A 24,787-nucleotide genomic window follows, 5' to 3' on the forward strand; every position below is an offset into this window, starting at 1 on the left:
CTCTTCTCCCCTCTTCTCTCTGACATTCTTTCACCCTTCTTATTGCTGGATGTCAGAAGCTGTCATTAGTTTCTCCTCACAGCAAATGTTTTGTTTCCTCATGCCTTGCTGTTATTATGAATGCTGGCATGAGAGAGACGGACATGATTTGACGTGTTTTTTTTTTTTTTGATTATGTAAGCAACTTAAGGAGCCTCTGCTTTGACAGTTGAACCAACCTCCCTCCTGGTATGTACCAGACTCAAATGTGCAGCCTGCACAAAACACACAAGAATAAGAGTAGCCTAAAACATCTGTTTTGGAGATCTTGAGAAAACACTGAAAAATCTCACGTACTGTGTGCACGTACTGTGCACAAAGACAAGCTGCTGACAAGCACAAAATCACCTTTCAAACATGTGGGAAGCAATTACATTTTGTGGCAGTGAGTGATCACCAGTTTGAAACCATTAAGTGCTACTTTTGTCTTTTTTGAGAGGTCTGACATTTAGAAGAAATGCTAAGCTACAGTGGACAATCCACCAACTTGACTTAACCTTTAATAATAAATGGATGGTGGCTGTGCATCATGTGGCATCAAAGTAAGTTGGAAACAATGTGAAAATCTAAGTTTGGAAAATCTTCCCTTAAACCAGTGATAGGACTTCATATCAACCTCAATGAAAATTTATAGGCAAAAAAACAAAATCACTGTGTTCATACTAACGAGCACTAATTTTCAAGAAATGTGTTTTCAGAAGCTTGACTTGTGTGTCCAGCAGGTTTTACTCTTTCCCAGAGGGAAAAGTAAGGAAAATCTATTCATATCGCTCAGTTCAACAACAACAATGTGATTCCAAGTGCTTTAACCAAAGCGAGATGTTTCCCTTTTCTGAAGACGACTACCACAATCTCTTTGTAACCTTGCTGTTTGTGATGATGCTTGTTGTGTTTGACTTTGTAGTGTCTGATACTTAAGAGATGTTCGATAGATGCGCCTAGTCAAACATAGATATTTTGAGAAAAACACATTCCTCTGTTAGTCCAGGAGAGGCCCACTATATATGTATACATAGTAGCATCTTCGGGGTTACCAAATATCGGAAGGTTTGACCCTACTTAACAGGAGCAGCACCCACAGTGAGACAGAGATTGCATTGGACTTTTGGGCTTTGAAGATCTCTCCAGATTTGATGCATCATTCTGTAATACAACTTATCTGACAAGCCAGCGACTACAATCCTTTCAACATGACCTGTGAAAGCTGTCGGATATATCAACAAGAAATTTGTGCACTACAAGAAAGGATTTTTTTCTTGGAAACTGAAATGGGACTTCATGAAACGCTCCCAATGGAATCCAGTGGTAAGAAGTCCACATTTACTTCCAAAGGAAAGGGTGAAAAAACTGCTACTTCCAACTTAAAGCTAAATGATACTGTGTCTTTTCCAAGACTCTGTAAAGGCACGTATGATGGACTTGGTGCTAAGCCGAAGAAACGTCAAACTGTTGGTATCAACAGAGGATATGTAACATCACCCGGAATAAAGTTAACAAACAGATTTTTACCACTGTCAGAGCCAAATGTAACAGACAGAGAGACGGTACAAAGAAGCAGATGGACAGAGAAACTGTGCCGAGTGTCAAGGTCAAAGATACTCTTGTGCTTGGAGACGGAGCCATATCTAATATAAACATAAACAGAATGGTTACATGCAGCTATCCAAGTGCCACTGTCTCTGACATCACAAGATTACTACCTGAGGTGCTGGCAAAACATCAAGGGGTGAAACAGCTGATTGTGCACGTTGGTGCAGTGGACATCAGAGAGAATCAGTCTGAAATCTTAAAAAAAGACTTTGAGAAACTATTTGAGAATCTTGATAAAGTGGCGATACCAACGTTCATAAGTGGACCTCTCCCAAACATCGACAGGAGGATAAACAAATTCAGACGGCTGCTTCAGTTGAACACATGGCTGTCCAAAGTCTGTGAGACCAGAGGACTGCATTTCATTGAGAACTTTAAATTTTTCTGGCAAAGAGATGATCTGTTTCAAAGAAAAGGCCCACACCTGAACAGAGGTGGAGTGAGACAACTGACGGATAATCTCCTCCACGCTCTGAGGCATCAGAAAGGGCCAGGACCAGGACAAGGGCCAGGGCCAGGACAAGGGCCAGGACCGGGTCCTATGCTGAGAGAGAAGAGGAGCAAGAAGAGCAAGAGAAGAGCTCTACTGGCCTGTAGATACATTGTGTCACTGCATCGAACAGATCAGTGTGTGGTTGCAAAACTATTTTCTCCAGCTAAACTCAGACAAACCTGAAATCATTGTCTGTGGCCCACAGAAACAAAGAGAAAGTGTTAGCAGTCACCTTCAGACTCTCTCTCTAAAACCTGACTATCAAGTTAGAAATCAGACCTGAACTTTAACAGCCACATTAAATCAGTAACATCAGCAGCTTTTTACCATCTAAAAACATTTCCAGAATCAAAGGAATAGTGTCTAAACCAAACTTAGAGAGACTAATCCATGCGTTTGTCTCCAGCAGGTTAGACTACTGTAACGGCCTGCTCACTGGGCTCTCTAAACGGGCTGTAAGACAGCTGCAGTACATCCAGAACGCTGCTGCTCGAGTCCTGACTAGAACCAGGAAATACGACCATATGGAAATACGTCCAAGTGCTCAGGTCTCTGCACTGGCTTCCTGTCGCTCAGAGAATAGACTTTAAAACAGCTCTGCTTGTGTACAAGTCTCTTCATGGTCTAGCGCCAAAGTACATCTCTGACATGTTAAAGCCATATGAACCAACTCGGGCTCTGAGAACCTCAGGGAGGGGTCTCCTGCTGGTGCCCAGAGTCAGGACTAAACAAGGTGAGGCTGCGTTTCAGTTTTATGCTCCTAAAATCTGGAACAGCCTTCCAGAAGATGTGAGACAGGCCTCAACTCTGACAATGTTTAAATCCAGGCTGAAAACAGTTACATTTAGCTGCACTCTTCACTTTTAAATGAATGAATGAATGAATGATTATTTTTTATGGTTTTTTGGAATGATTTTATTGCCTTCTTGTGATTTTATGTAGCTGTAAAGCACTTTGAATTGCCTTGTGTACGAATTGTGCTCTACAAATAAAATTGCCTTGCCTGATTCTGATATGGACCCAGTTGGCAATAAAAGGTTTCTGCGTTTGACCAAGTCTGTGTCAGCAGATTTCTTCCTGTGCCATCTACACATTGTTTGAAGGTGACCATCGCTCATACACCACGGCATGCCTCTTCCTTGTCATACGTTTAAACCTCGCGCGTCTGGACAACGCAGTCGTGTCGTTAACTCTTCCACTGCTGCTCAGTTCTCAGCGGAATTCAACTCTGCAATAAAAACAACTGCATCTCTGTATTTGGATTCAAATATTGAGAATTTATCCTCTCACTGTAATTCTGTGTGCTTAACAACATTAAACACAGTGGCTCCACTAAAGATGAAGCTTTCCAAACCCAAACCTGAGCCTTGGTTAAATGACACTGCCAGGGCGGTTATGTGTGGATGCAGGAGAGCTGAGCAAATGTGGAAGAAGGATCATTTACAGGTATCTTTCCAGATACTGAGGGAGAGCTGGCCTTTTGTTCAGAGAACTGTGAAATCTGCTAAAACTAAATATTTATTATTTTCTCCAATTGTCACAACCCGCATGTCTTTTTTAAAATCATAAACTCTGTCCTCAATGCGCCACAATCAGCCTGCCTGGACAGCTCAACTGAAGTGTGTTAGAGCTTTTTAATTCTTCACCAGTAAGGTTGCAAGCATCAGGGCCCACCTTCATTCTTCTTCTTATGACCCCTCCGTGTTTTTCACATGCACTGCTGTTTTTGACCAGTTTGAGCTTGTTAGTTTTTCTTTGTTGGAAGAAATAATTGGTCATATGAAGCCTGTTGGGTCTCCCAGTGATCCAATCCCACCTCATCTCTTTAAAGAGGTTTTTTTGACCATAGCATCATATGTACTCAAGATTTTTTAATGGCAGCCTCGCAAATGGGGTTGTATAAGAGTTTTAAACATGCGGTGGTGACACCACTTATCAAGAAAAGCCTAACTTAAACCCCCATGTACTTTCTAACTGTAGGCCCAAGCTCCCTTTCCTTTCTAAGGTCTTGGAGAAAATTATTTATTGAATACAGAACCAGTTGATAAAGTATCAGCAAGTTCAAACTGATATGTGTCGGGTCAAGGCGGAAGTACTGTGTGTACTCGTGGCTCTTTCCAGGATAAGCCAGGGCCCGATATGGAAGTAGTTTCCTCCATCCCTGTTTTAATACATAGCAGACAAAAGATTAGTCAACCCTCAGAGCCCAAAACATTCAGTAAATTTATAAAATCGTGTGTTCACTGCTCATTAGCCACAGCCAGCCCATAATAACAATGGGATAGATAGTACTATCAACACACTGAAACTAGCTTTACTAAATGTCAGGTCTTTGGCAGGGAAAACTTTTTTAAATTAATGGTTTTATTTTAAAACACAAACTAGATTTTATGTTTTTAACAGCAACATGGTTAAATCAGGACAATCATGCATCAGTTCTTCTAGAAACAACCCCTCCCAACTACAGCTTCATGAGTAAACCTAGACAGAATAAGAAAGGAGGCGGAGTAGCTCTCCTGTTTAGTTCAATATAAGCAAATATTCTATGACAAATATGCTCCATTTGAATATGTGGCTCTTCAGAGGAAATCCTCACCCCGTGTGTTGTTTCTTAATGTTTACAGACCACCTGAGTACCATGCAACCTTCTTTGATGATTTTACTGGACTGCTGTCTGTTATCTGTGTTGATTTTGATTGTGTAATTGTTGTTGGGGATTTTAACATCCATGTTGATAACCCTCAGGACATGTGGGCAAAGGAATTGTGTTGTGTTCTTGATCATTTTGGACTGACTCAACATGTGATGGAAAACACACACAACAAAGACATTGTCCGAACATCTCTAAGGTTATGGTGACACATGTTGCTCTGTCTGACCATTCTTGTGTTTTCTTTAAGAGTGTTGTTAATGTCAACAGAAGCTTCAAGGCAGAGATCATCAAAAAAATGTACATTGGTAAAAAATACCCGTGGAATGTTTATTCATATCTCCTCCACCTCAACCCTCCTCCACTCACCTTCAGTTAATGAGCTTATGGATAAATTCAGTGGTAAAATTATTAGTATTATTGACACCATTGCTCCCACCAAAGTGAAGATGATCACTGCTAAAAAGAAACCTCCATGGAGCAGCTTTTTTAAATCACTCTGACACATTAGTCCTTTAAACCTTAAAATATTCTTCAGTTGACTGTCAGTTGTCTTTACGCTCACTTCATAACTGACTTGATATGGCTGTTGAAGTTTAGGTCTGAGAGCATAATAACACTCAGATTTCTGACTTGGTTTGTTGTTTTTAACATTACAGACTGAGACTGAACAGTGGACAGGACTGATGGTTTCCTAACCCTAACCTAGTATCATATTATTTAATGCCTAATAAATAAATAAATAAAGTATTTTGAATTGAATAACCCTACTCAATTGCATTGTAATGCCTAAAATTGACCACATAGTTCTTAATGTCTAAACCCAACCAAGCAGTGACTGAAAGTGGAACAAAAATGACGTTGATGGAGATTACACCAGTAAGTATACTTGGTTGTGGAATGGTTGTTTGAATATGATGATTATCTCCTCATTAATGTGACAAGCATTTCTGTTGGGACATTCGTAAAAAACAGCCCAGAGACTGTACTCTTCTATGCTGTTATTTTGTGTATTCAAGCACGACAAAAAAGGAGAAAAATTCATGTCATCTCTCTAAGCTTAATTGACTAAACTTCTTCGAGACTGTGTTAGAGACATACTGTCCCTCCTACCTTTCAGCTATCTCTCATCTGTCACATTTAGAACCAAGGGGTCTTTCAATATTTGATTTTGACTTTTAAAGTTTGTCCCTGATCTCATGGGAATTTGTATTTAAGATTAAGTGTGATCAGTTTCACCTATTTTCCTGGAAAAGCTTTTGGTGCAAGAGAAAAAGAAGGAGAAGCTTCTTGTGTTTTTTGAGGTGCCTTGAATGCATTTGTGTCCCATCTAAAAAAAAACCGATTAATTAAAAAAAATTAGCGACTGACATTATTATTAGTTAAGTGTTGCCTTTGCTCATTGCAAATGGCTAAAACAAATGACAGAAAACCACGGGTTCAAACTCAACAAACAGCAAAGTCTTGTTGCCAATCTTGTGTAACATAAACTGTCCAAAAAGGCTTTCAAGTTGTGCTTTAGCTTGTGTTGAAGAATTTCTTACAGAACTCCTCAATAAGGCAAGATAACATCATATTGCGACTTTTGATGTGAGTAGTGGTGATGATGACTATGCGTTATGATATGCATTCTTTTTTTCTGTATGTCTTTGCAGTTTGTTTTGCAAAGAAATAAGTAGGTCAAAGCGGCTGGGGACCCTGTAAGCTTTTTGACAGATTTCCAGATCCCTTGGATGTTGGCCTCAAGAGGGTTGAAGGCAATATTTAGGGCAAAGCCCTGCACACTGATCTCTTTGCTGCAGCTTATGCATTGGAAGTCTGTGGACATAAAAAAAAAAAAAACGTTTTTAGATGAAGATAGATAAATACAGAATATGATATAGCTAGGGGGACATGATCTTGGGAAGACAAGTACAGATAGGCATGTGATTGAGGCTGTCAGCGGCAGTATTGCTTTTAAGAGATGATTGAGTATTCAATATGCACCATTTGGCTTCTGGGTTATTTTAAGAACGGGTAAGTTATTGCATTGACAAAGCTGGTGCCCTGTCATCTACCTTGTTGCTGACACTGTTGCAGGCTTGCACAAGCTGTAACCATGATGGTGAAAAGGGGGGAAAGAGAATAAGGCAAAGGAAGTTGCAAGGAGAAAAAGAAATGGCTCAGTCAAGCTGAATGGCCGGGTATTCCGTCTCTTTCTGTCTCAATGGGCAGCCCACAATGTGTGTTAATTCAACCTTCACAAAGAGCCTTGAAGCAAGGCTTTCCCAAACCAGCAAACAAATCGCTTCCCAAGCTCCATTGGTATTCTGCAGGCGAGTGTCCACTCTGTGTTTTGAAATGAACTGTGGACTAGGAAACAGAGTCAAGTCATAGGTGCAGTTCCCATATTGAAAGGGTCACTTAATGTATCCCTCCTTATTTGGGCCTCCAGAATTTTTACCTATACATATAAAGAGTCTAAGTAGCTGAACAACAATGCTTTCACATGAACTATTCAGCCTCCTGCAAGATATACTGCTGCTATAAACAGGGATTATTACATATTGATGATTATCTGGTATAATAACGCTGACTTCTGAACTGGTCAACTCTTATTTAGATCTAATCAATCTATCTGTGTCACGACCATGGTTTTTTTTTGCCATGTTTTTGTGTTTTATCATGTTTTAATTTATCTCATGACTTGGTTTTTAGTTCTTGTTTAGTTTTATCATGTCTTAGATTTTAAGTTCATGTTTAGTTCTTAGCCTTGCCATGTTGTAGTTTTCTACCATGCTTTAGTTTCTTAGTTTGGTCCGGTATTTAGTTTAGCCATGTTTTTGCCACAGTTTATGTTGCTCATCCATCACCACTTCACCTGTAGTTTCTCATCAGCTGCACTCATTCACCAATCATCCAGTCAGTATTTAGTTTCCAGGTTTCCCCATTCACTTTGTGAGATCCTTTCACCCTTCACGACGCCACGCCAAGCTAAGTACTTTCATGTAATGACAAGTTCTTTGTTTTGTCTTAGTCATGTTTGTTTTACCACAGTCTAGTTTTGTCAGCCCGCGCTTTGTTTTGACTTTTGTTTTTGAATTAATAAATCAGTTTTGCTTTTTGAAAAATCCGCATCCGTGTCGTTTCCACGCCTCGCACCCACCCTTATTGACAATCTGGTACACTTTGTATAGGGCTACTGCTTTGCTAAAGCATCGTTCTTAGTCAGATGGCTTCTTGTTTACAGTTTTCAATGCAAGTTTAGAATGCCTTAGATCTGGATTAAAATGTCACAATGGAAAAGCAAATATTGCATTTCCCCTTTGCATTTAACAGAAGGAAATCAGAAACTATCACATAGTTCTGTGGACACTTTCACGCTGCTATTTTATATCTATTTTCGTTTTGCTTTGGATTCTTGTTGCTCTCTTCCTACTGTATCTTATCTGAATCCTGGTTTTGTTTTTGTGCAGTCCTGTTTGTTGTGCCGCTTGTGTTTAATTTCTCTACATCTGTTTTGAATTCCACAAGAGACCCTGTTGCAGAATCTTCTGAGCAGCAGGGGTGGTGCTCAGCTTCAACAGCATGAAATTGAGATGTCTTGGAACCAATCAGAACCACTGGTTTAGCCATTTTATTTTTTACCCAACATGGGAGTCAGCTACAAGATGACCCGGCTTCTTACAATAGACACAACTTCTTTCCAAGTTTTCATTACCAGAACTGCCAGCTTTACCATTTGACACAGAGGAAGAAAGATTGTCATCAGGCAATTTTGAGAGGCGAGAAAGGCTAGTAAAAAGTGACTTGGGTTTGCTTCTCATGCTTAGAGTAGCCTCGAAAGCGTTGAGCAAACCTCAACTATTCCCATTCTAGCTCATGCTTCCTTATCTGCACCCTTTCCTTCACTTTAATCTCAGGGTTCTTAACTGAAGCTTTAATTCCATCTCTTCTAATCCAGAAGTTCTTTCTTGGACCACATCCTGCATTACCTTTCTTCACCCGGAGAAGGTGCAGCAACCTGCTCAAATTTCTCACATAATATATCCTGCTCAATCAGAGCATTAATAGCTTGTGCACGCAGCTCATCTTTCCTTAAACTGCTATGAATGGTGACACCATGCTGATCTACTACAGAGCAAAGATCGTTCTTGATACAACTTAAGAGTACAAGTTCATTCAGCCACCCCAGGGTTACCAAAATAACAAAGTAGTACTGGTCTCTCCAGCACCGGCCGGCTATCTCAACTGGGAAAAGCCATGGCTGGATTCAAACACCGAACATAACAATGGACACCACACCAATGATTGAAGGTGATCATTAAATATTTATTGATAAAGATGAGCAATTGAATAAGAAAAGAATATACCAAGCACCCTAAAGTGTTGGTGCTGCTGGATGGAGGCAGAGACAGATCACCGGGACCTGCCGATATCAGCTCAATCAGCTAATTAAGCTGAAGCTGCCAACAGGAAGCACTGCAAATAAAGGTTAAATTAGTGTGTGGGTTTAATTTCTTTACACACCATCATGTGTTTTATCATCACTTTTTTTTTATTAAAGCAGGTTTGACAATAATGTAAACCATTTAGATTAATTCATGAATATTCTGTTTTTCACTTAAAAAAGAAACTGTAGAACTGAGAACAGTAATCACATCACTTATCCCATTGTTGCTTGCTTTAGATTCTATTAAAGAACACTAATTTAACCACTAAATCATGCACTTACATATATTCTATCATCAATGGGATGTTTGGTGCAGAGGTCACCACCCCCCTCCCCCCCATTAGGAGCAATTTTTTAAATGTTTTCATAAAGCAGACTTCACCACTAACTTCGCTGAGCTTGTTTGCTGTTTCAGCAAAATGTGGAGATGCTGTGAAATCAATAGGACCTGCAGTTCTGCTGTTCAGAAAAATGATGACAGATGACAGATTTCTTTTAGATAATAAACCTCCTGCTGTTATTGCAGTGTAACCCTAAATTGGATTTTACCATGTGAAAATACAAGCAATCCAGCAAACTGCATCCGCTGCATCTGCTTTTTAGTAATGAATTTGAATAAAGCGTAGCGCTGCACTTTGTTCACTCTGTCATCTGTTTTTTGGAGCTTTTGTTTGTTAACTTATGTGAAGGAAAACTGGTGGACACACTAATTTCTTTCCCTACCTGTGGACAAAACCTTAACGCACAATAATTAAACTCAATGGTTCTTATTCTATAAATACAGTGGAGATGCTTTACGACTGTATTAGGTCAACACCTGTAGGAGGTGTCTGGAATATGAGTAGGAGCATGAGAGGAATCAGAAGGGAGAGACGGTATCCAATACTAAAGATGGGGGAGGAACCAGCAGCTTCTGAGAAAGAGAAAGCAGAGATGATAACAAACACTCTTATACGAATCCATAGTTCTGACAATTTGTGTGAAGTGGACAAGAGAGAAAGAGCAAAAACAACAGCAGATCACACTGGGATTCTTGAGAGGAGGAAGGAAACTATTAACCTGTTTTAGCTTCTCTCCATTGGCTTCCTGTTAAATTCAGAATAGAATTTAAAATTCTTCTCCTCACATATAAAGCTCTTAAGGACCGAGCTCCATCATATCTTAAAGATCTCATTGTTAGATATTTTCCCAACAGAGCACTTTGCTCTCAGATTGCAGGTTTACTTGAGGTTCCCAGAGTTTCTAAAAGTAGAATGGGAGGCAGAGCCTTCAGTTATCAGGCCCCTCTCTGTGGAACCAGCTGCCAGTATATGTCCAGGAAGCAGACACCCTCTCTAACTTTGAGATTAGGCTTAAAAACTTTCCTTTTTTTATAAAGCTTATAGTTAGGGGTGTCTCAGGTGATCCTGAAACATCCCATAATTATGCTGCTATAAGCCTAGACTGCCTCCTATGACTCACTTTGCTCTTTTACCCCCCTTTATTTCCTCATATAACATTATGTACATTTGGGATTATTATTGTCATTAACTCGTGTTTCTCTGTCTCAGCAGGTATCTTCTGAATGGTGTTATGGTGTTTGTCATCTTCTTTTCTGTCCTCTCAAACCCCAGCTGTTCGAGGCGGATGGCCACCCTCCCTGTGTAGCTGATGAGGTAATTACATGACAATATAATTTATCCCTTACACAGTGTATGGTTTTTCGTGCACATTAAACTGCACATAAGTGCCTCTCCTGAGCATTTCACTGAGATAGATTGCTTCTCAAATGACTAACTCCACACTCCACACATTATAGGGTCTGAACTTATGAGTGATGATAATGGATTACATTTTTTATCAGTGTTGTGAAAAAAGAGGCCTAAATGGGTATTGAGATGTGCAGTGTTTCTTTTGAAAAAATCTTTTTTACTCTGTATCCTCCACTGCAATTATTCTCTCCCACTCCAGAGCACTCAGGTTGACTTAACAGTTAACTCAACCTGAGTGCTCTGGAGTGGGAGAGTAGAGAGAAGTTACTGGTAGCTTGGGAGCGACGCGTTGGAGACCCATGACTTACCCCATGTATTCTCATTCAGTTTTGTGGAGTTTTGCTGGCCTGTTTTTTTTTTCTACACAGCAGAAATTGTTTATTAATTTGTGATGGTAATTTGTTCAGTAAGTTCACTACAGTCTCCCGGTAAGTTCTGTAGATCCACAAATTGTTCTTGTAACTGCTGAGAAAAGTTTACATCTTTATTAAATTTCTGTCTTTACTTGCTTGTTTGTTTGTTTAGGATTCAACATTAAATATTTTGATGAGGAGATCCTTCTTTCAACCGTCGCCTCACAGCGAGAGGGTTCCAGGTTCAACTCCCTGCTGGTGTCTTTCTGTGTGGAGTTTGCATGTTCTCCCTGTGTATGCATGGGTTCTCTCCGGGTACTCCGGCTTCCTCCCACTGTCCAAAAACATGCATGTTAGGTTAATTGGTGTCTCTAAAATTGTCCTTAGGAGTGAGTGTGAGCGTGTGTGTGGTTGTTTGTCTGGTTTGTCTCTGTGTGGCCCTGTGATGGACTGGTGGCCTGTCCAGGGTGTACCCCGCCTCTCGCCCGATGACCGCTGGGATAGGCTCCAGCCCCCCCCCTGCGACCCGACCAATGGATTCAGCGGGTATAGAAAATGGATGGATTGACACTACTTTCAATAAATTGATTCACAAAGAATTTTCCTACATTTGCGCCTCCTCGAACCCACAGCCATCTGCATATAACGTATATTATATGATTATTTCTCTGCATTTGAATTCTACATCCCCCTTCTTTGCACTGCACGCAGGTGAAGTTGGATGTAAGAAAGGTGCCTGTAGCCACAGGAGGCAGTGAACATCCCCAAAATGTACAGAGAGAAGAAACTGAAGAAAAAGTGACTATGCCAATCTTCAAACGGCAGGCACTCAATTTGATACATTAATTGAGTGAGGCTAATCCCTGCCTGTGGCCTGCCTCCCCTGCTGTGAAACCATGATTGCTGTTGAAAAGTGTCAGTGAACAAGAAGAGGCTGTGTACTTCCACCTCTGTGGCCTCGGGTCTTCTGATTACTCGTCTCCCATTTCATGCTGATGTATGGTTCTGTGGAAAGAAGTCCGTTTTGCTCTCTTTGATCACAAAGGCAATCATTCTATTTAAGAATGAACAGTAACAGGTCCCAAGCTTTAAAGATAACAGGAACCAAACTATCCTTTTATCTGCTGTCATAGTTTTTGGGGCAGGATTTGAGGTTAGCGATGGCACTTCAGGTTTAACTCTGGATTACCAAGCGTTTGATGATGCTTGACTTCTTCCCCTGATCCTTTTGATTCTTTGAGATGTAACATATGCAAGGCTTGACATTTTGTCCAGACAAAACCAAAATCAGCCAAGTATTATGAAGCAGTATGTAGATTCTATTTTTGTTCAAAGACAATTGGATAAATCAAATTCTAAAGCTTTGATGAGACACTAATCATTTATTATGCTTTTGTTGCTCAATACATTGTTATGTGTGCATGTGCATCAGTGTGATCATTACTGTCAGGACTGGAAAGTAACCTTTATGATACAGTATAATTAAATGCATAGTTGTCTGTCTCATCTTCAAGAAAAAATGATGAATGAATAAACGAAGATTCTGTGCTGTCAAATTTCTCTGAAGCTGAATAAACGTGTTTTTTTTTTCTTTTGTTTCAGAGTCTACATATCTTCAGAGCTCGAATCATCGGTTATTATCTCTGATCAGGCAAGAGGAGTCCAGCAGATACTCAATAACAACTACCTGTAAACTTATACACCCCCCCCTAAAAATCTGATCTACAACTTCTGTCACTGAGGGAATCTTTAGCAGTACTGTACACTTTACTTCAGCTCCATCTCTTGGCAGGAAGAATGCATCACACAAAGAAGCAGTGAAACTTTATTTTCAGTCGGTATTCAAGCATAAACGGATCAGGATCCTGCTTTCTTTGTTAAAAAATACACCTGGTACACAAAAACCCCTCTCATACACGGATGTTTAAATGTGCTTGCAAACAGATTTCTGCTTACTTTGAAGTGGACTTTTATTTTTTCCACTTTACCATTTGCTTCCCTTCCTCTTTCCTTCCTGTGCAGGGGAGCCTAATTACCTTCTACCGTCTTTTCCGTGGCCTCTTTGGAAATGGTGATGTTGAGGAAGGACGGGAGGAAAAATTCACAAGAACTGGGAAAAGACAGTTGCAGTACATCTAAATTAAGATGAGATGCGGTTTTGCAGTACTGAAACTACAACTGTTTAACACTCTGGAGTCTAAAACCCGCCAGCGGGATTTTTTGACACTTCTTTAAAAACACATCTGAAACTCTGTGAGTTTTTGTCATTCAAACATATAAGTGACACCATTAAAAACCTTGAAACTTCTAGTTTTCAAATATATATATATTAAAATAAATTATATAGCTGGCCCTTTTTAAGGAGAGTGAACAGAAATCTTTGGATTTTCTGTAGTCTCAGACTGCAGCAGCTTCCTGGGTCACACCTATAGCTATTCACATGTAAAGTACCAGGTGATTGAGTGGCTATTCACAGGTGAGAACACACCCCATTCAGCCAGCATGTGGGGGGAGGCAGCAATGTCCTGCCAGTGACAGATAATTATCACATGGAGAGTGACAGGGGGGTGGGGGCAATCAGGGGTGTTACACACCCATCTAATTCGTATTCAACTCTCAGAGACACTACCACTAACTTATTATTATTATTATTATTATTATTACTACCTGGAGTTACAATTACTTTTTTACAGTTTGTGTGAAAACAAAAAAACATTTCTGACTGCACTTTTTACTTTTATGCAGCCAACACTTTTGTTTACAAGGTTCAACCTTCAAAAGTCTTGGCTAGATATATTTATAGTGTGTTTTCTTGCACTGTTTGAAGACCTCTAAAACTTGTTTTTTTTTTTTACAGTTGTGTTTCCCCTCAATTTAAATAAAACTTGTTTGTATTACATTCACTTCACTCTCATATTGTTTTTTGTTAGGCTTTTCAGAATACAACCATATGTGTCACTTTTGCATAGATGTTTACAGTTAGTTGAAATACTTGAAAATGTCAAGGTGGTGACAACTGCCTCAAAGTCTCTGAAAAGGCCTTAGACCCCAGAGGGTTAAGAAATATTCCACAAAAAGCGTATACTTAAGCTTATATGTTGATGTTGATTCTCAGTCATTCAGGTCATGGTAAACCTGAGAGCCCAAACTGAGTGGCGGCGTGTACACAGTGCAGTGCAGCGAGGAGTGTGTGGACATCTGTATAGGAGAGACCAAAAAACAGCTCTACAACATTTGAGAGCCAGCTCTTAGGGTCAAGACTCAGCAGTGCACCTACATCTCAAGGAGAAGAGACACTCATTTGAGGATAGTAATGTACACATTCTGGACAGAGAAGACGGATGGTTTGAGAGAGGAGTCACTGAAAAAGAGGTAAAACACCTTCAAGATCCAAGAAGAAGTCCAGTTGCCCTTATTCAAGCTCTTAGGATTACGTAAAATAATGCTTTCTTATCATGTTTTTTTCAGAATGGCAAGGAGGGATCAAATTAATTGACACAAATTTAATGGTGTACAAATAATTGTAATAAAGTCTGGTTTTGCAATGACTGGAATAAAGTTTGGCAGTTTTCGTTTTAGTTCCTGGTTCTTCTGAATAGTGTACGCAACGACTCTTCATAAATTCCAAGCAGAGATCCTCACATGAACGGTGGATTTTGATTACGATATGTCGAGTAACACATAAAAAAGACATCTTATGGACATATTAAATAGGTTGTAAACTTGATTCTTAGCAGATGGTGTCTTTAAGTTTCCTTCGGGAGTCGTATATAGACAACTTCTTTTAGTTTTTCAGCGAATAATTTTCTGTAAGAAAACTGCTTTCCAGCCCTTTTAGCTTGGGATCAGTTTTTAAAAAGTCGGTGTATTAGGACTTCTTGCCACGTCTCCATCAGTTTATCAGTATCCAGCAGCTGCACTGCCATGTTTTTGTTTAACAAATGTCATTACTGATATTGGTTATCCTCTCTTGTGGTACTTTGGGCAGTCCATAACACTGGAAATCTCTGGATGGTGATGATGATCTGTACATAAAGCCGTAAAATCCCGTTCATCCCTATGAACACTGGCATGTAGAAAGTAACTGCGGTACTTTGGTGTCTTTGAGTTGTTGTGATATAACTGAATGCAGGGCTTGTTTTGGGCTTTCAAGGGCCAGGAGAGGGCAGCAGTCAACAGTGTCAGCTCAATGTGGATATTTCACTGCAGCAAAGGTCACCAGTGCCGTATTAAATGGATCATGACGCATCATGGCAGTTATAAATGAATATATTCTTAAAGAGCTTTGCAGCTTACATATTCACTTCTGCTGTACACGAACATTTGCATCGCGTCCGAGTTAGTTTAGCCGCAGTAAAAATCTGTGCGTGCGCCTGTGTCATTTGCCACGTGCCTTCTGTCGCGGACGCGCTCGCAGAGCATTCGTGGCCGCGCGCCGTCCTAGAAGCATAGATGGGATCAGCGAGAGGGACGCGAAGGAAAGGTAAGCGGCTGTCACTGCATTTCATCGAGACGGCGGACGATCGTATGTCTCGGTTTGTTCAAATATAAGCCCGAGGAGGAGGAGGAGGGCCACAAATAGGCGAACTGCCAAACTAATCAGTTCGTCACCAGAACTGAGGAAACGATCCAGTAACGACAGACGGCAGCTGCTGCTGTTCTTGTTGAATTCATTGAACCGTTTGCTGTGGTTTGTTCGGTTTGTCGCTTTGTCGGTCTTATTTTCACGCGGCACGCGGGCACAGTCTGGCGAAACCGAGCACGTCAACGGCGTAATACACCGCGCTGGAAATAACACACACAGTCCATTTAAGATCCTCTTAGTTAGTGTTTTTTTTTTGTTTGTTTTGTTTTTTTGTTTTTTAAATCACACGCGAAAAGAAAAATAAAAAAGATTGAAAAAAGGCCATCGCAAAGTCACTCTATCAAGTTCAAGTCTCCTGACATCTGATATTTTCAGCGTTTCTGACTAGATCCCCTTCAAGCGTGACACCAAAGCTCTTTAAAGAGACAAGTCTGATATTGAAAGACTGAAGAGGCACAAGAAGACGAGCCACAGCTGTAGGTCCTTTGATCTGAACACCAGTGCTGCTCATCAAGGAGGCTGGCTGAAGTGTCAGCATCAGACAGCCCAGAGAGTAAATGATAATAAAGTGACTCTGAATAAAGTCCACTCCACATATCGAAGCCAACATTACTTTCCAACATAATCCCATTGAATGATTCAGTATTAAATCCTTAAAAATAGAGCTTTAGAAGCTTTAGAAGAACAAAACATCAGCAGCTTCAGTATGACCCAATGTAATCGCTTGTGTCTTAAGTAATGTTTGGTATGTTGTTCTCATTTTCCAGGGCGGTGTGAGGTTTCCCTGCTCTGTCCTTGCTTCTACCAGCAGCGCCCTTGCAGGTCAACTGAGCCACCAGAGAGGAAGGCGTTTGTTGCAAAGATTGCCTCTCCTCATGGGAAGTCTTTCGCCTGCACTCTGCCCTCGCGACCACTTGCTTCACATCTTGCGTTGCCTTTCGCTGGCCGTGATCTAGAGCCAAAAGGGCTCTAATAGGGAGACCTCACTTAGGAGAAGACTTTTGACATTCCCTTTCTGTTTGGCCGACTTCAGCCATGGGGGCCACAGGATACAGCTACTACCGCGTTGTCATCTTTTTGTGCATGTTCATCGGCTACGCGCTGTATTTCTTTAACAGGAAGACATTCTCCTTTGTCATGCCCTCTGTGATGGAGGAGATAAAGTTGGACAAAGATGACTTGGGTAAGAAAAAAGTTAGTTTTTTTCCCCCTTTAACCCTTTCCCCTGGTTTCACATACAACATACTGCTATGTGAAGGGTTTGTTTAGGCTCGCTGTTGTTCTCTCATCACTTCCCCTAAAACGTTGCTTGCTAACATGGTTTGCAAGCTTCCGAACTCATAATGGCAATGTTTGCGTTATTCTAACCATATTTGTGATTTCGTGGGTTAGGTTATCGGAGTCGGCGGGAGAATTTGGACAAACGTAGATTTCATATTCTTAGCGAAACAAATTGTGTTCGGTCTCCTTGAGCAAAGCTGGTGGGTAAAACCTGTTTTTGTGCCATTTTTGTAGCAGTAACTTCTGTTGTATCCCTGCAGGTATGATCACCAGCAGTCAAACTTTGGCTTATGCCATCAGCAAGTTCATCAGTGGCGTGCTGTCGGATCGGATCAGCGCGCGCTGGCTTTTTTCCATCGGCCTCTTTCTGGTAGGGGGGATCAACATTGTCTTCTCCTGGTCCTCTACCGTATCCATGTTTTCACTTCTCTGGTTCATTAACGGCCTGGGACAAGGCTGTGGCTGGCCCCCGTGCGGGAAGATGCTACGCAAGGTACAATCATCCTTTCTGTTACCTAATGGAGCTCAGATCCCTAACTTATTGTATTGTTTTCAACATGCAGGCTGCTCGTGATGCCTGTGGTTATTCTCAGCTGTAAGTGAAAGATACCGCGTGTGTTTGCTGTCTTTACTCTGGAGGAAAGTCAGGTGGAAGGATCTTGTTCCAGGCCGTCAGACGGTGCTGGCAGTTTGGACAGAGGCAGCTCCTTCTGGTTTGGGGAGATCTCAGCCAGCTGTATGAGGTGCCAATTGTCCAGAGCAAGAGTAGTAAAGCCATCAGTGGTAGTAGTTTCAGAAATTAAAGGATTACCTAATAATCTGTGAAGGTTTCATCTATAAATAGAATTGGGATTTGCTTCAAGTGTATGTATTGGGATCACCGAGATCTCGGAGCTTACAAAGTCCTGCTTTTTTTTTTTCAGACTGATGAATTTTGCTGTTAGAAACAACTTGTGGCTTGGGAGAAGCTGCCTTAAATGTAGCAGTGTTCTAAAGCAGGGAAGTAAATAGGCGTCAACATTTGTACAGTGGGTGGTAGAGTCAGATTACAGCACAGTGTATTTATAGATAATTGTTAGCAGATCTTTCCAAAAAGTAAGAGCAACTTGTCTTGAACAGCTCTAAATCTGTTACACAGCTGACTTACAATCCACAACCTATGGATCCGCAACACGGGGTTAAGCCCGTGGCTGCCTTACGTGTTGATCCAAGTGGATTCTCAAGTTACTGGCGACTCTGTTGGGTATGCCATGGGAGGGGCTTTTACGGCTGCCTTTAACTGTATTGCATTAAGAGGGCGTTTGGCTTTCAGGCCATTTCTCCAGGCACAGTAAAATAGAATAGAAAAATTATAACCTTGTTGCATTGTCAAAATGAAAGTGATATAAAGGCGGAAATCTGATAATTATCAGGTCTCTAGAGAGATGAAAAATCTATGTATTCAACAGAAATCGGGCAGCTTCTTCTGTGGAAAGGCTTTACTTACTTCAGTATTTCAGTAACAGTCTGTAAATACTATATGAAAACAATACCACTCTATGGTAAAAGAGCGGGTGCTTGTGTGGCCTGCCTGCAGTTTAGGGTCCTGTTCTATGAGGCAGGATTATTGGCTTAGTGTGGCAATTTCAGTTCAACCCTTGAGTTTTAGTGTTACAGTGGAGGTGCAGTTATTTCCAAGTTGCATCGCCATGGCAACCTTGGCTTGAAACCTCATCTGCACCATAGCAGGTTATGTTCAAGATTGATCATCCTTTGGCTTTCACTGACAAGCATCTTTATTGGAGACATGCCAATGGAGGAAAGTGCTGATTTGAAACAGAAAACTGATTATTCCAAATCATGTTCTTGTTGACCTAATGAGAATTGGAATTAGATATACACGTCGTGTACAGTCGTTTCATGGTGTCCTTCCCAAATGACTTTATTTGTGTGTTCACTTTCTAAAGCAGCTGTCTCATTTAATGTTTCAAGAATACTTTATTGAAGCATTTAAAAATCTTTAGAAAAAAATAACATTTTATTGTGAAATGTACAGCTGTAGATCCTTTTATATGACTCTGACAACATGTCAAAGACGAAAAAGGCTGGTTCAATTACAGTTACCAAGTTGCTTGGTACTGTACAGTGCTGTGCCATGTTGATTTACAAGGGTTTGTTAGGGCCAGACAACCAACAGATACCTTGGGTATGTTGAATCTACATTGCAGCACAGGCCTCTGGTCTGTCACCAGTTACAAATATTGGTGCATTATGAAAAGACAAACATGCCACACCAAGGAAATGTTGAGTAGATGAAATCCAATATGAAACAAGAGCAGTGGTGTTTCTGCACAGTCGGAGTTAAAGTTCAATAATGCACTCCAGCTCAAAATCAGATTCCTGCTCGGCAAATTGAAGAGCCAAGTTACCTTTACTGTGAATGTTACAGGACTGCACATGCTCACTGTTACTACACACTGGGGATAGATGATGTGCAGAGCCCACGCTGCAGTGCGGAGGTTTGAGGATGGTGCAACGACTCGGAGAATTGAAGTTTCAGGAGTAACTGCGGTTGCCGACTGACACTTTTTATTATATTATTATTAACTTTTGTTAACTAACTTATTCCAAAGCTGGAGGACGACAGAAGTATTTTATTTCTACAGCATACGTTTGGAATTAACATCCAAGCAGTTTGTTTTAGTTAAAGAAAAAGCTCTTTGACCCATTTGTGCGGTTCATCTGAGGTGGTCTGAGCTCTATTAAGCAGGTGTTCAACTTGAAGTTACCTTGCTAGGTCACTGATACCGATTCTTATTTTTAGGATTTTGGAAAGGTTTACTGTTCTCCCATGTGTCTCCCATCAGTGGTATGAGCCCTCCCAGTTTGGAACCCTGTGGTCTGTGCTGTCCTGCAGCATGAACCTGGCCGGGACTCTGGGTCCAATCCTGTCCACAGTGCTGCTGCAGTTCTATGACTGGAGGACTATCTTGACCATGTCAGGCATTTTCTGTGCCGCCTTCTCGTTTGTATGTGCGGTGTTTGTAAGGAATGAGCCAAAGGATGTGGGCCTGCCCAGCGTCGAGGCAGCAGCCAAGAAGGGGGCGAAGGGAGGTGAGCAAAACAAGGAGCACACTAACAGATGTTATCGTACAGATTTTAGATGGGATGTTGCAGTGTACAAAGCTGATTTCTTGCATCTGTGCTGACCAGGCAACAGCGAGAGCACTCTAAGGGAATTCCTCCTCTCCCCCTTCCTGTGGGTGCTGTCTCTGGGCTACTTGGTGGTGTTTGGGGTGAAGACAGCTGCCACTGACTGGGGACAGCTGTTCCTCATGCAGGAGAAAGGCCAAACTGCTCTCATGGGTGCACATTAAATTTGGTTCTTCACTCTTGATTTTAGTGTAACCGAACTAGTGCTGACATCAGCTGTGTTGCTTACAGGCAGTACCTACATGAGTGCCTTGGAGGTGGGGGGGTTTGTTGGGAGCCTCGCAGCAGGTTTCATCTCAGACAGAGCTGTAGCCCGGGTGAGTAACTGACACGACTTTGGTTTTCTTTTTAGTTTCAGTGTTTTAAAAGCCCTCTCCTTTCTTTCTTCAGCAAGGTTTAAGCACTCATGGCAACCCCCGTCATGCCCTACTTATTTTCATGATGTCTGGCATGTACGTGTCTATGTACCTCTTCAGAGTGACCATCACACCTGATATCCCAACGGTAATTCCATTACCGCTCATTATTGTGTGAAATCAACATGTTGCCTTTTATCAAAAATACTGCAAGAGCCCTTTTCTTTCCACAGGAGGCTCCTCTTTGGGTTCAAGTCATTCATCCTGTGTCTGTCCTTATTGGTGTGTCCGAGAAAGAGGTACAATCAAAAAATGCTTTAAGTCAAATGGGTAAACACTCCAAAATGGCTTGTTTCATGTTTTCTTGTTGTCATTGACAGATTTGGATCCTCCTCCTCGGTGCCGTCTTTGGATTTTCTTGTTATGGACCAATTGCCTTGATTGGGGTGATCGCAAGCGAAAGTGCTCCTTCAAATTTCTGTGGAACGTCTCATGCTGTTGTAGCTCTGATGGCTAATGGTAAGCTCCAGGCTCACATGACCAAAACAAAGTGCTGACACTTCAATGTGACGAAGCAAACTTTCTTGTTTGTTACAGTGGGGGCTTTTATGGCAGGGCTTCCCTTCAGCTCCATCGCCAAACAGCACAGCTGGGACATGGCCTTCTGGGTAGCTGAGGTGATAATGGGCATCTCCACCGTTGGCTTCTTCCTCCTGCGCAACATGCGCACCAAAATGGGACGAATCGCAGAGAAAATGGAGTAATGTCCCTGCACTGTTGGTGGCTCTGCGTAGGCGATACTGCACATTGTTTGGACTTGATTCGTATTAAACAAAAATAACTCTTAAAAAGAGGCAAATCTCAACACATTTTCTCCCATGAACTGTTTCATAGATCCTCAGGGTGGCTATAGCTAAATCACTTTGTACTCACACAGAGGTAATTGTTGTGTGTGCATAGATTTCATCTTTAAACAGATGCAGTAGATCACATATGTTCATCTCATCTTGAGACTTTTCAAAGTTTCTTACTGAAATAAAAAGTTGTGGTCTGATTTTTCTTAGGATTAGTTGCATGTGCTGCTGATTCTGCCTTCAGTGGAGGTCACTTAAACAAAATTAAAGTTAAAGAATGTCACTAAATTGTCTATATATTACATATATATGTACAGCTATGGATTCTTCACAACTGCAGAGCTTACGTCGTCGTTAATTTCACTTATACCTAAAGTATTTGTATTCACTTACCTGGTTCATTATTTCGCTGATATGAAGTACTTGAACATTTTATTTTTGTACACAACTTTAAACACTTCTGAGACCGTGTTGGCTTTTTCTGAATCTAAATGTTTTTAACAACTGGAGAACGTTTGCTACACGACAGCAGATAATGTCACCGTCGTCATAGATACGTGCAGCAGTTATAATGCTGAATCACTAACCTCTCATCTCGAAACCTGATTTGTCAACTAGAATGAGTTCACAATACTATAAATTGTACAGTGTACTTCTAATAAATGAGAAGTTTCCTTGTATTTCTGTTTATTTCTACACTTCCCATACATAAGAAGCAACCCAATCTCACAGAAAAAAAGTGTAAGAAGAACATTTGTACACATGTCCAAACATAGTGTCACAAAAACCCAGAAATTGTGAGATGGCGATGAACCTTTTTAATTCCTGGTCATTTTGTAAAAGGAAGAATTCAGGCAAAGTGATGTGAACATGTGGGTATGTATGTAATAATAACTATGTTTTTTTTTAAAACCCCCCCCCCCCCCCTTTTTTATTATTAAGTCAAGTTCAATATAAGTATTTTTTAATGCCAACGCTAACCAACTGACCGACAGCAAAGAAGAAAAGTTCTTGGATGATGTTGGGACTCATACTTCGCTCCCTTGCTTGACAGTCCATTTTGAAACATTACCATCAGCCCCTCTTAAAACCTTTGAGCATACATGATGGACACAATGAAACAATTTTAGGTGTGTTAAGATTTTGAGAGGCCAAAAAGTCTGGAGCTTTTAACAATTTTGAAGACCAAAAAGTGTTGGAGTTTTACCATTTGTGAGCCTTTCTGGTTCTGGTTTGGGACTGTGTCGTAAGGACAGCCTGTTTGGACAAACTTTTCACTTTGGACATTTCTACCAATTTGAATGAAAAGATGATAATAATACATTTTTATTTAAAAGCACTTTTCTAAATACTCAAAGACACTTTACATACAAACCACATAAAATCAGCAAACTAAAAACACAGACTGAGGTTAAACATTAAAAGCAATTTTAAAAAGTTGTCTTTTTATCAGATATTTGAAGGTGGACAAGTCAGTACAGTCACGGATGTGTTTTGGGGAGAGTATTCCAGAGGGAGGGGGCAGCTGAAGAGAAGGCTCTGTTGCCCCAGGTTGGGTGCTTGGTTCTGAATGGTGGAGTAAGGAGGTTAGCATCAGATGAACGGAGGCTGCGGGATGGATTGTGGCGATGGAGCATGTCAGTGAGGTAGGATGGGGCCTGGATATGGAGGGCTTTGTGTGTGAGGAGGAGGATTTTGAACTGAATACGCTGTGGAACTGGGAGCCAGTGGAGGTTCTGGAGGACAGGAGTGATGTGATCACGGGGGCGGGTGTGGGTGAGCAGACGTGCAGCTGAGTTTTGGATGTACTGTAGTTTATTTAAAGTTTTGGATGGTGTTCCGTAGAGGATGCTGTTGCAGTAGTCAATTCTGGAAGTGATGAAGGTGTGAATGGGGGTTTCAGCAGCAGAGAAAGAGAGTGATGGGCGGAGTCGGGCAATGTTCTTGAGATGAAAGAAGGTAGTTCTGGTGATATGGCTTATGTGATGGTCAAAGGAGAGGTTACTGTCAAAGATGACTCCAAGGTTGCGACTGTGGGGGGATGGAAACGGTGGAGTTGTCAATGGTGAGGCGGAAACTGTCTGGTTTTGGTGAGGGATTTGGGGCCGATAATAATGTTCAGGTCGGATTTGTCACAGTTGAGTTTGAGGAAGTTGGTCTGCATCCAGGATTTGGTATCGGCAAGGCGGTTGGAGAGAGAGGAGTGAATGGCGGGGGTGATGGAGTTGGTGGAGATGTAAAGCTGGATGTCATCGGCATAACAGTGGAAGATGCAGATGAGAAAGTGGGAGTGCATGATGGTGTCGATTTTTGTTTGGAAGAATGAGAGAGATGAGCGAAAGGAGTTGCAATTGTCAGTGGTGAATGAGTTGGAGGTATTGTCGCTGGGCTTGAGGAGTTTATTTACTGTGGAAACAGAGACTTGGGGTTGGTGGAGCCAGAGTGCATGAGGTGAGAGTAGTAGGTGTACTGGGCAGTATTGAGGACACCCTTGTTCTGCTGAAGGTAATCTGTATAGGCTTTCAAGCTGTCGTTTTTGTGATTGCGTGAAAAGATGTTTCGAAACTCTTCACTGGTGAATTATTAAAGCCTCATTCCACTTCGCCGAGAAATGCTTTTTCACCAATCTCAAAGGTGTAATCTTGATATGTCGGAATATTCTGTATGCATTTTTGTGAAACCAATATAGATAAACTGGTCTGAAAAGCCTCTAATGCAAATCACATAGCTCACCCTGCCAGTTACAAAGCAGCTGGATTCTCTATCTGTAATATCTCAATCCAGAAAGAATCCATTTCACCAGGTTCCGAGCTGTCGGACGTGTCAGCATCCTTACCTGCTATGTAAAGGCAGCTTTTAGTTGTGACTTTAATCAGCAGTTTGTAGCTCTTATTCACTTACAGGTTCTGTGTGGTTTAGCTGGGTTCATGTGATTCGTTGAAGCTCCCTCATGACTTCGACCTTGCTTCATCCAGTCATCTGTTGCGCATCTCTTTGAAAGTGCCTGACCTGAACAGTTCCTACAGAGGACTTCCCATGTGGTGTCATGGAACAAACCCTCTTATGCATCAATTGTGTCAACCTGTTACTCTCCATCTTTCTGCATTTATAAAGAATATAGGATATAACATTCTAACACACACAGTTATAATTGTACAAAATAATGTACAGGAATTAATTGGAGAATCTAAAAATAAAAAATGGCACCGTA

At 41.2% G+C, this 24,787-nt stretch overlaps 1 protein-coding gene across 1 annotated transcript; it reads left to right on the plus strand.

The window, feature by feature from the left end:
* Positions 1-15,702: 15,702 nt before the first annotated feature.
* Positions 15,703-22,256, plus strand: slc37a4b (solute carrier family 37 member 4b). Its single transcript, XM_075487209.1, has 10 exons — positions 15,703-15,791; positions 16,661-17,076; positions 17,435-17,667; positions 20,021-20,267; positions 20,367-20,519; positions 20,598-20,683; positions 20,757-20,870; positions 20,956-21,021; positions 21,103-21,241; positions 21,320-22,256. Exons 2-10 carry the CDS (start codon positions 16,929-16,931, stop codon positions 21,484-21,486), a joined length of 1,353 nt encoding a protein of 450 aa, XP_075343324.1. The 5' UTR covers positions 15,703-15,791; positions 16,661-16,928; the 3' UTR covers positions 21,487-22,256.
* The last annotated feature ends 2,531 nt before the right edge of the window (positions 22,257-24,787 follow it).

Source organism: Odontesthes bonariensis, chromosome 16 (genome assembly GCF_027942865.1).
Source record: "Odontesthes bonariensis isolate fOdoBon6 chromosome 16, fOdoBon6.hap1, whole genome shotgun sequence".
Lineage (NCBI taxonomy): Eukaryota > Metazoa > Chordata > Actinopteri > Atheriniformes > Atherinopsidae > Odontesthes > Odontesthes bonariensis.

Bases quoted from the DNA above. Each gene is read 5' to 3' on its own strand.
- slc37a4b (XM_075487209.1), top strand. From the start codon at position 16,929: ATGGGGGCCACAGGATACAGCTACTACCGCGTTGTCATCTTTTTGTGC. The intron at 17,077-17,434 runs GTAAGAAAAAAG...GTATCCCTGCAG, and splicing joins GTTGGACAAAGATGACTTGG to GTATGATCACCAGCAGTCAA. The intron at 21,022-21,102 runs GTACAATCAAAA...TGTCATTGACAG, and splicing joins TTGGTGTGTCCGAGAAAGAG to ATTTGGATCCTCCTCCTCGG.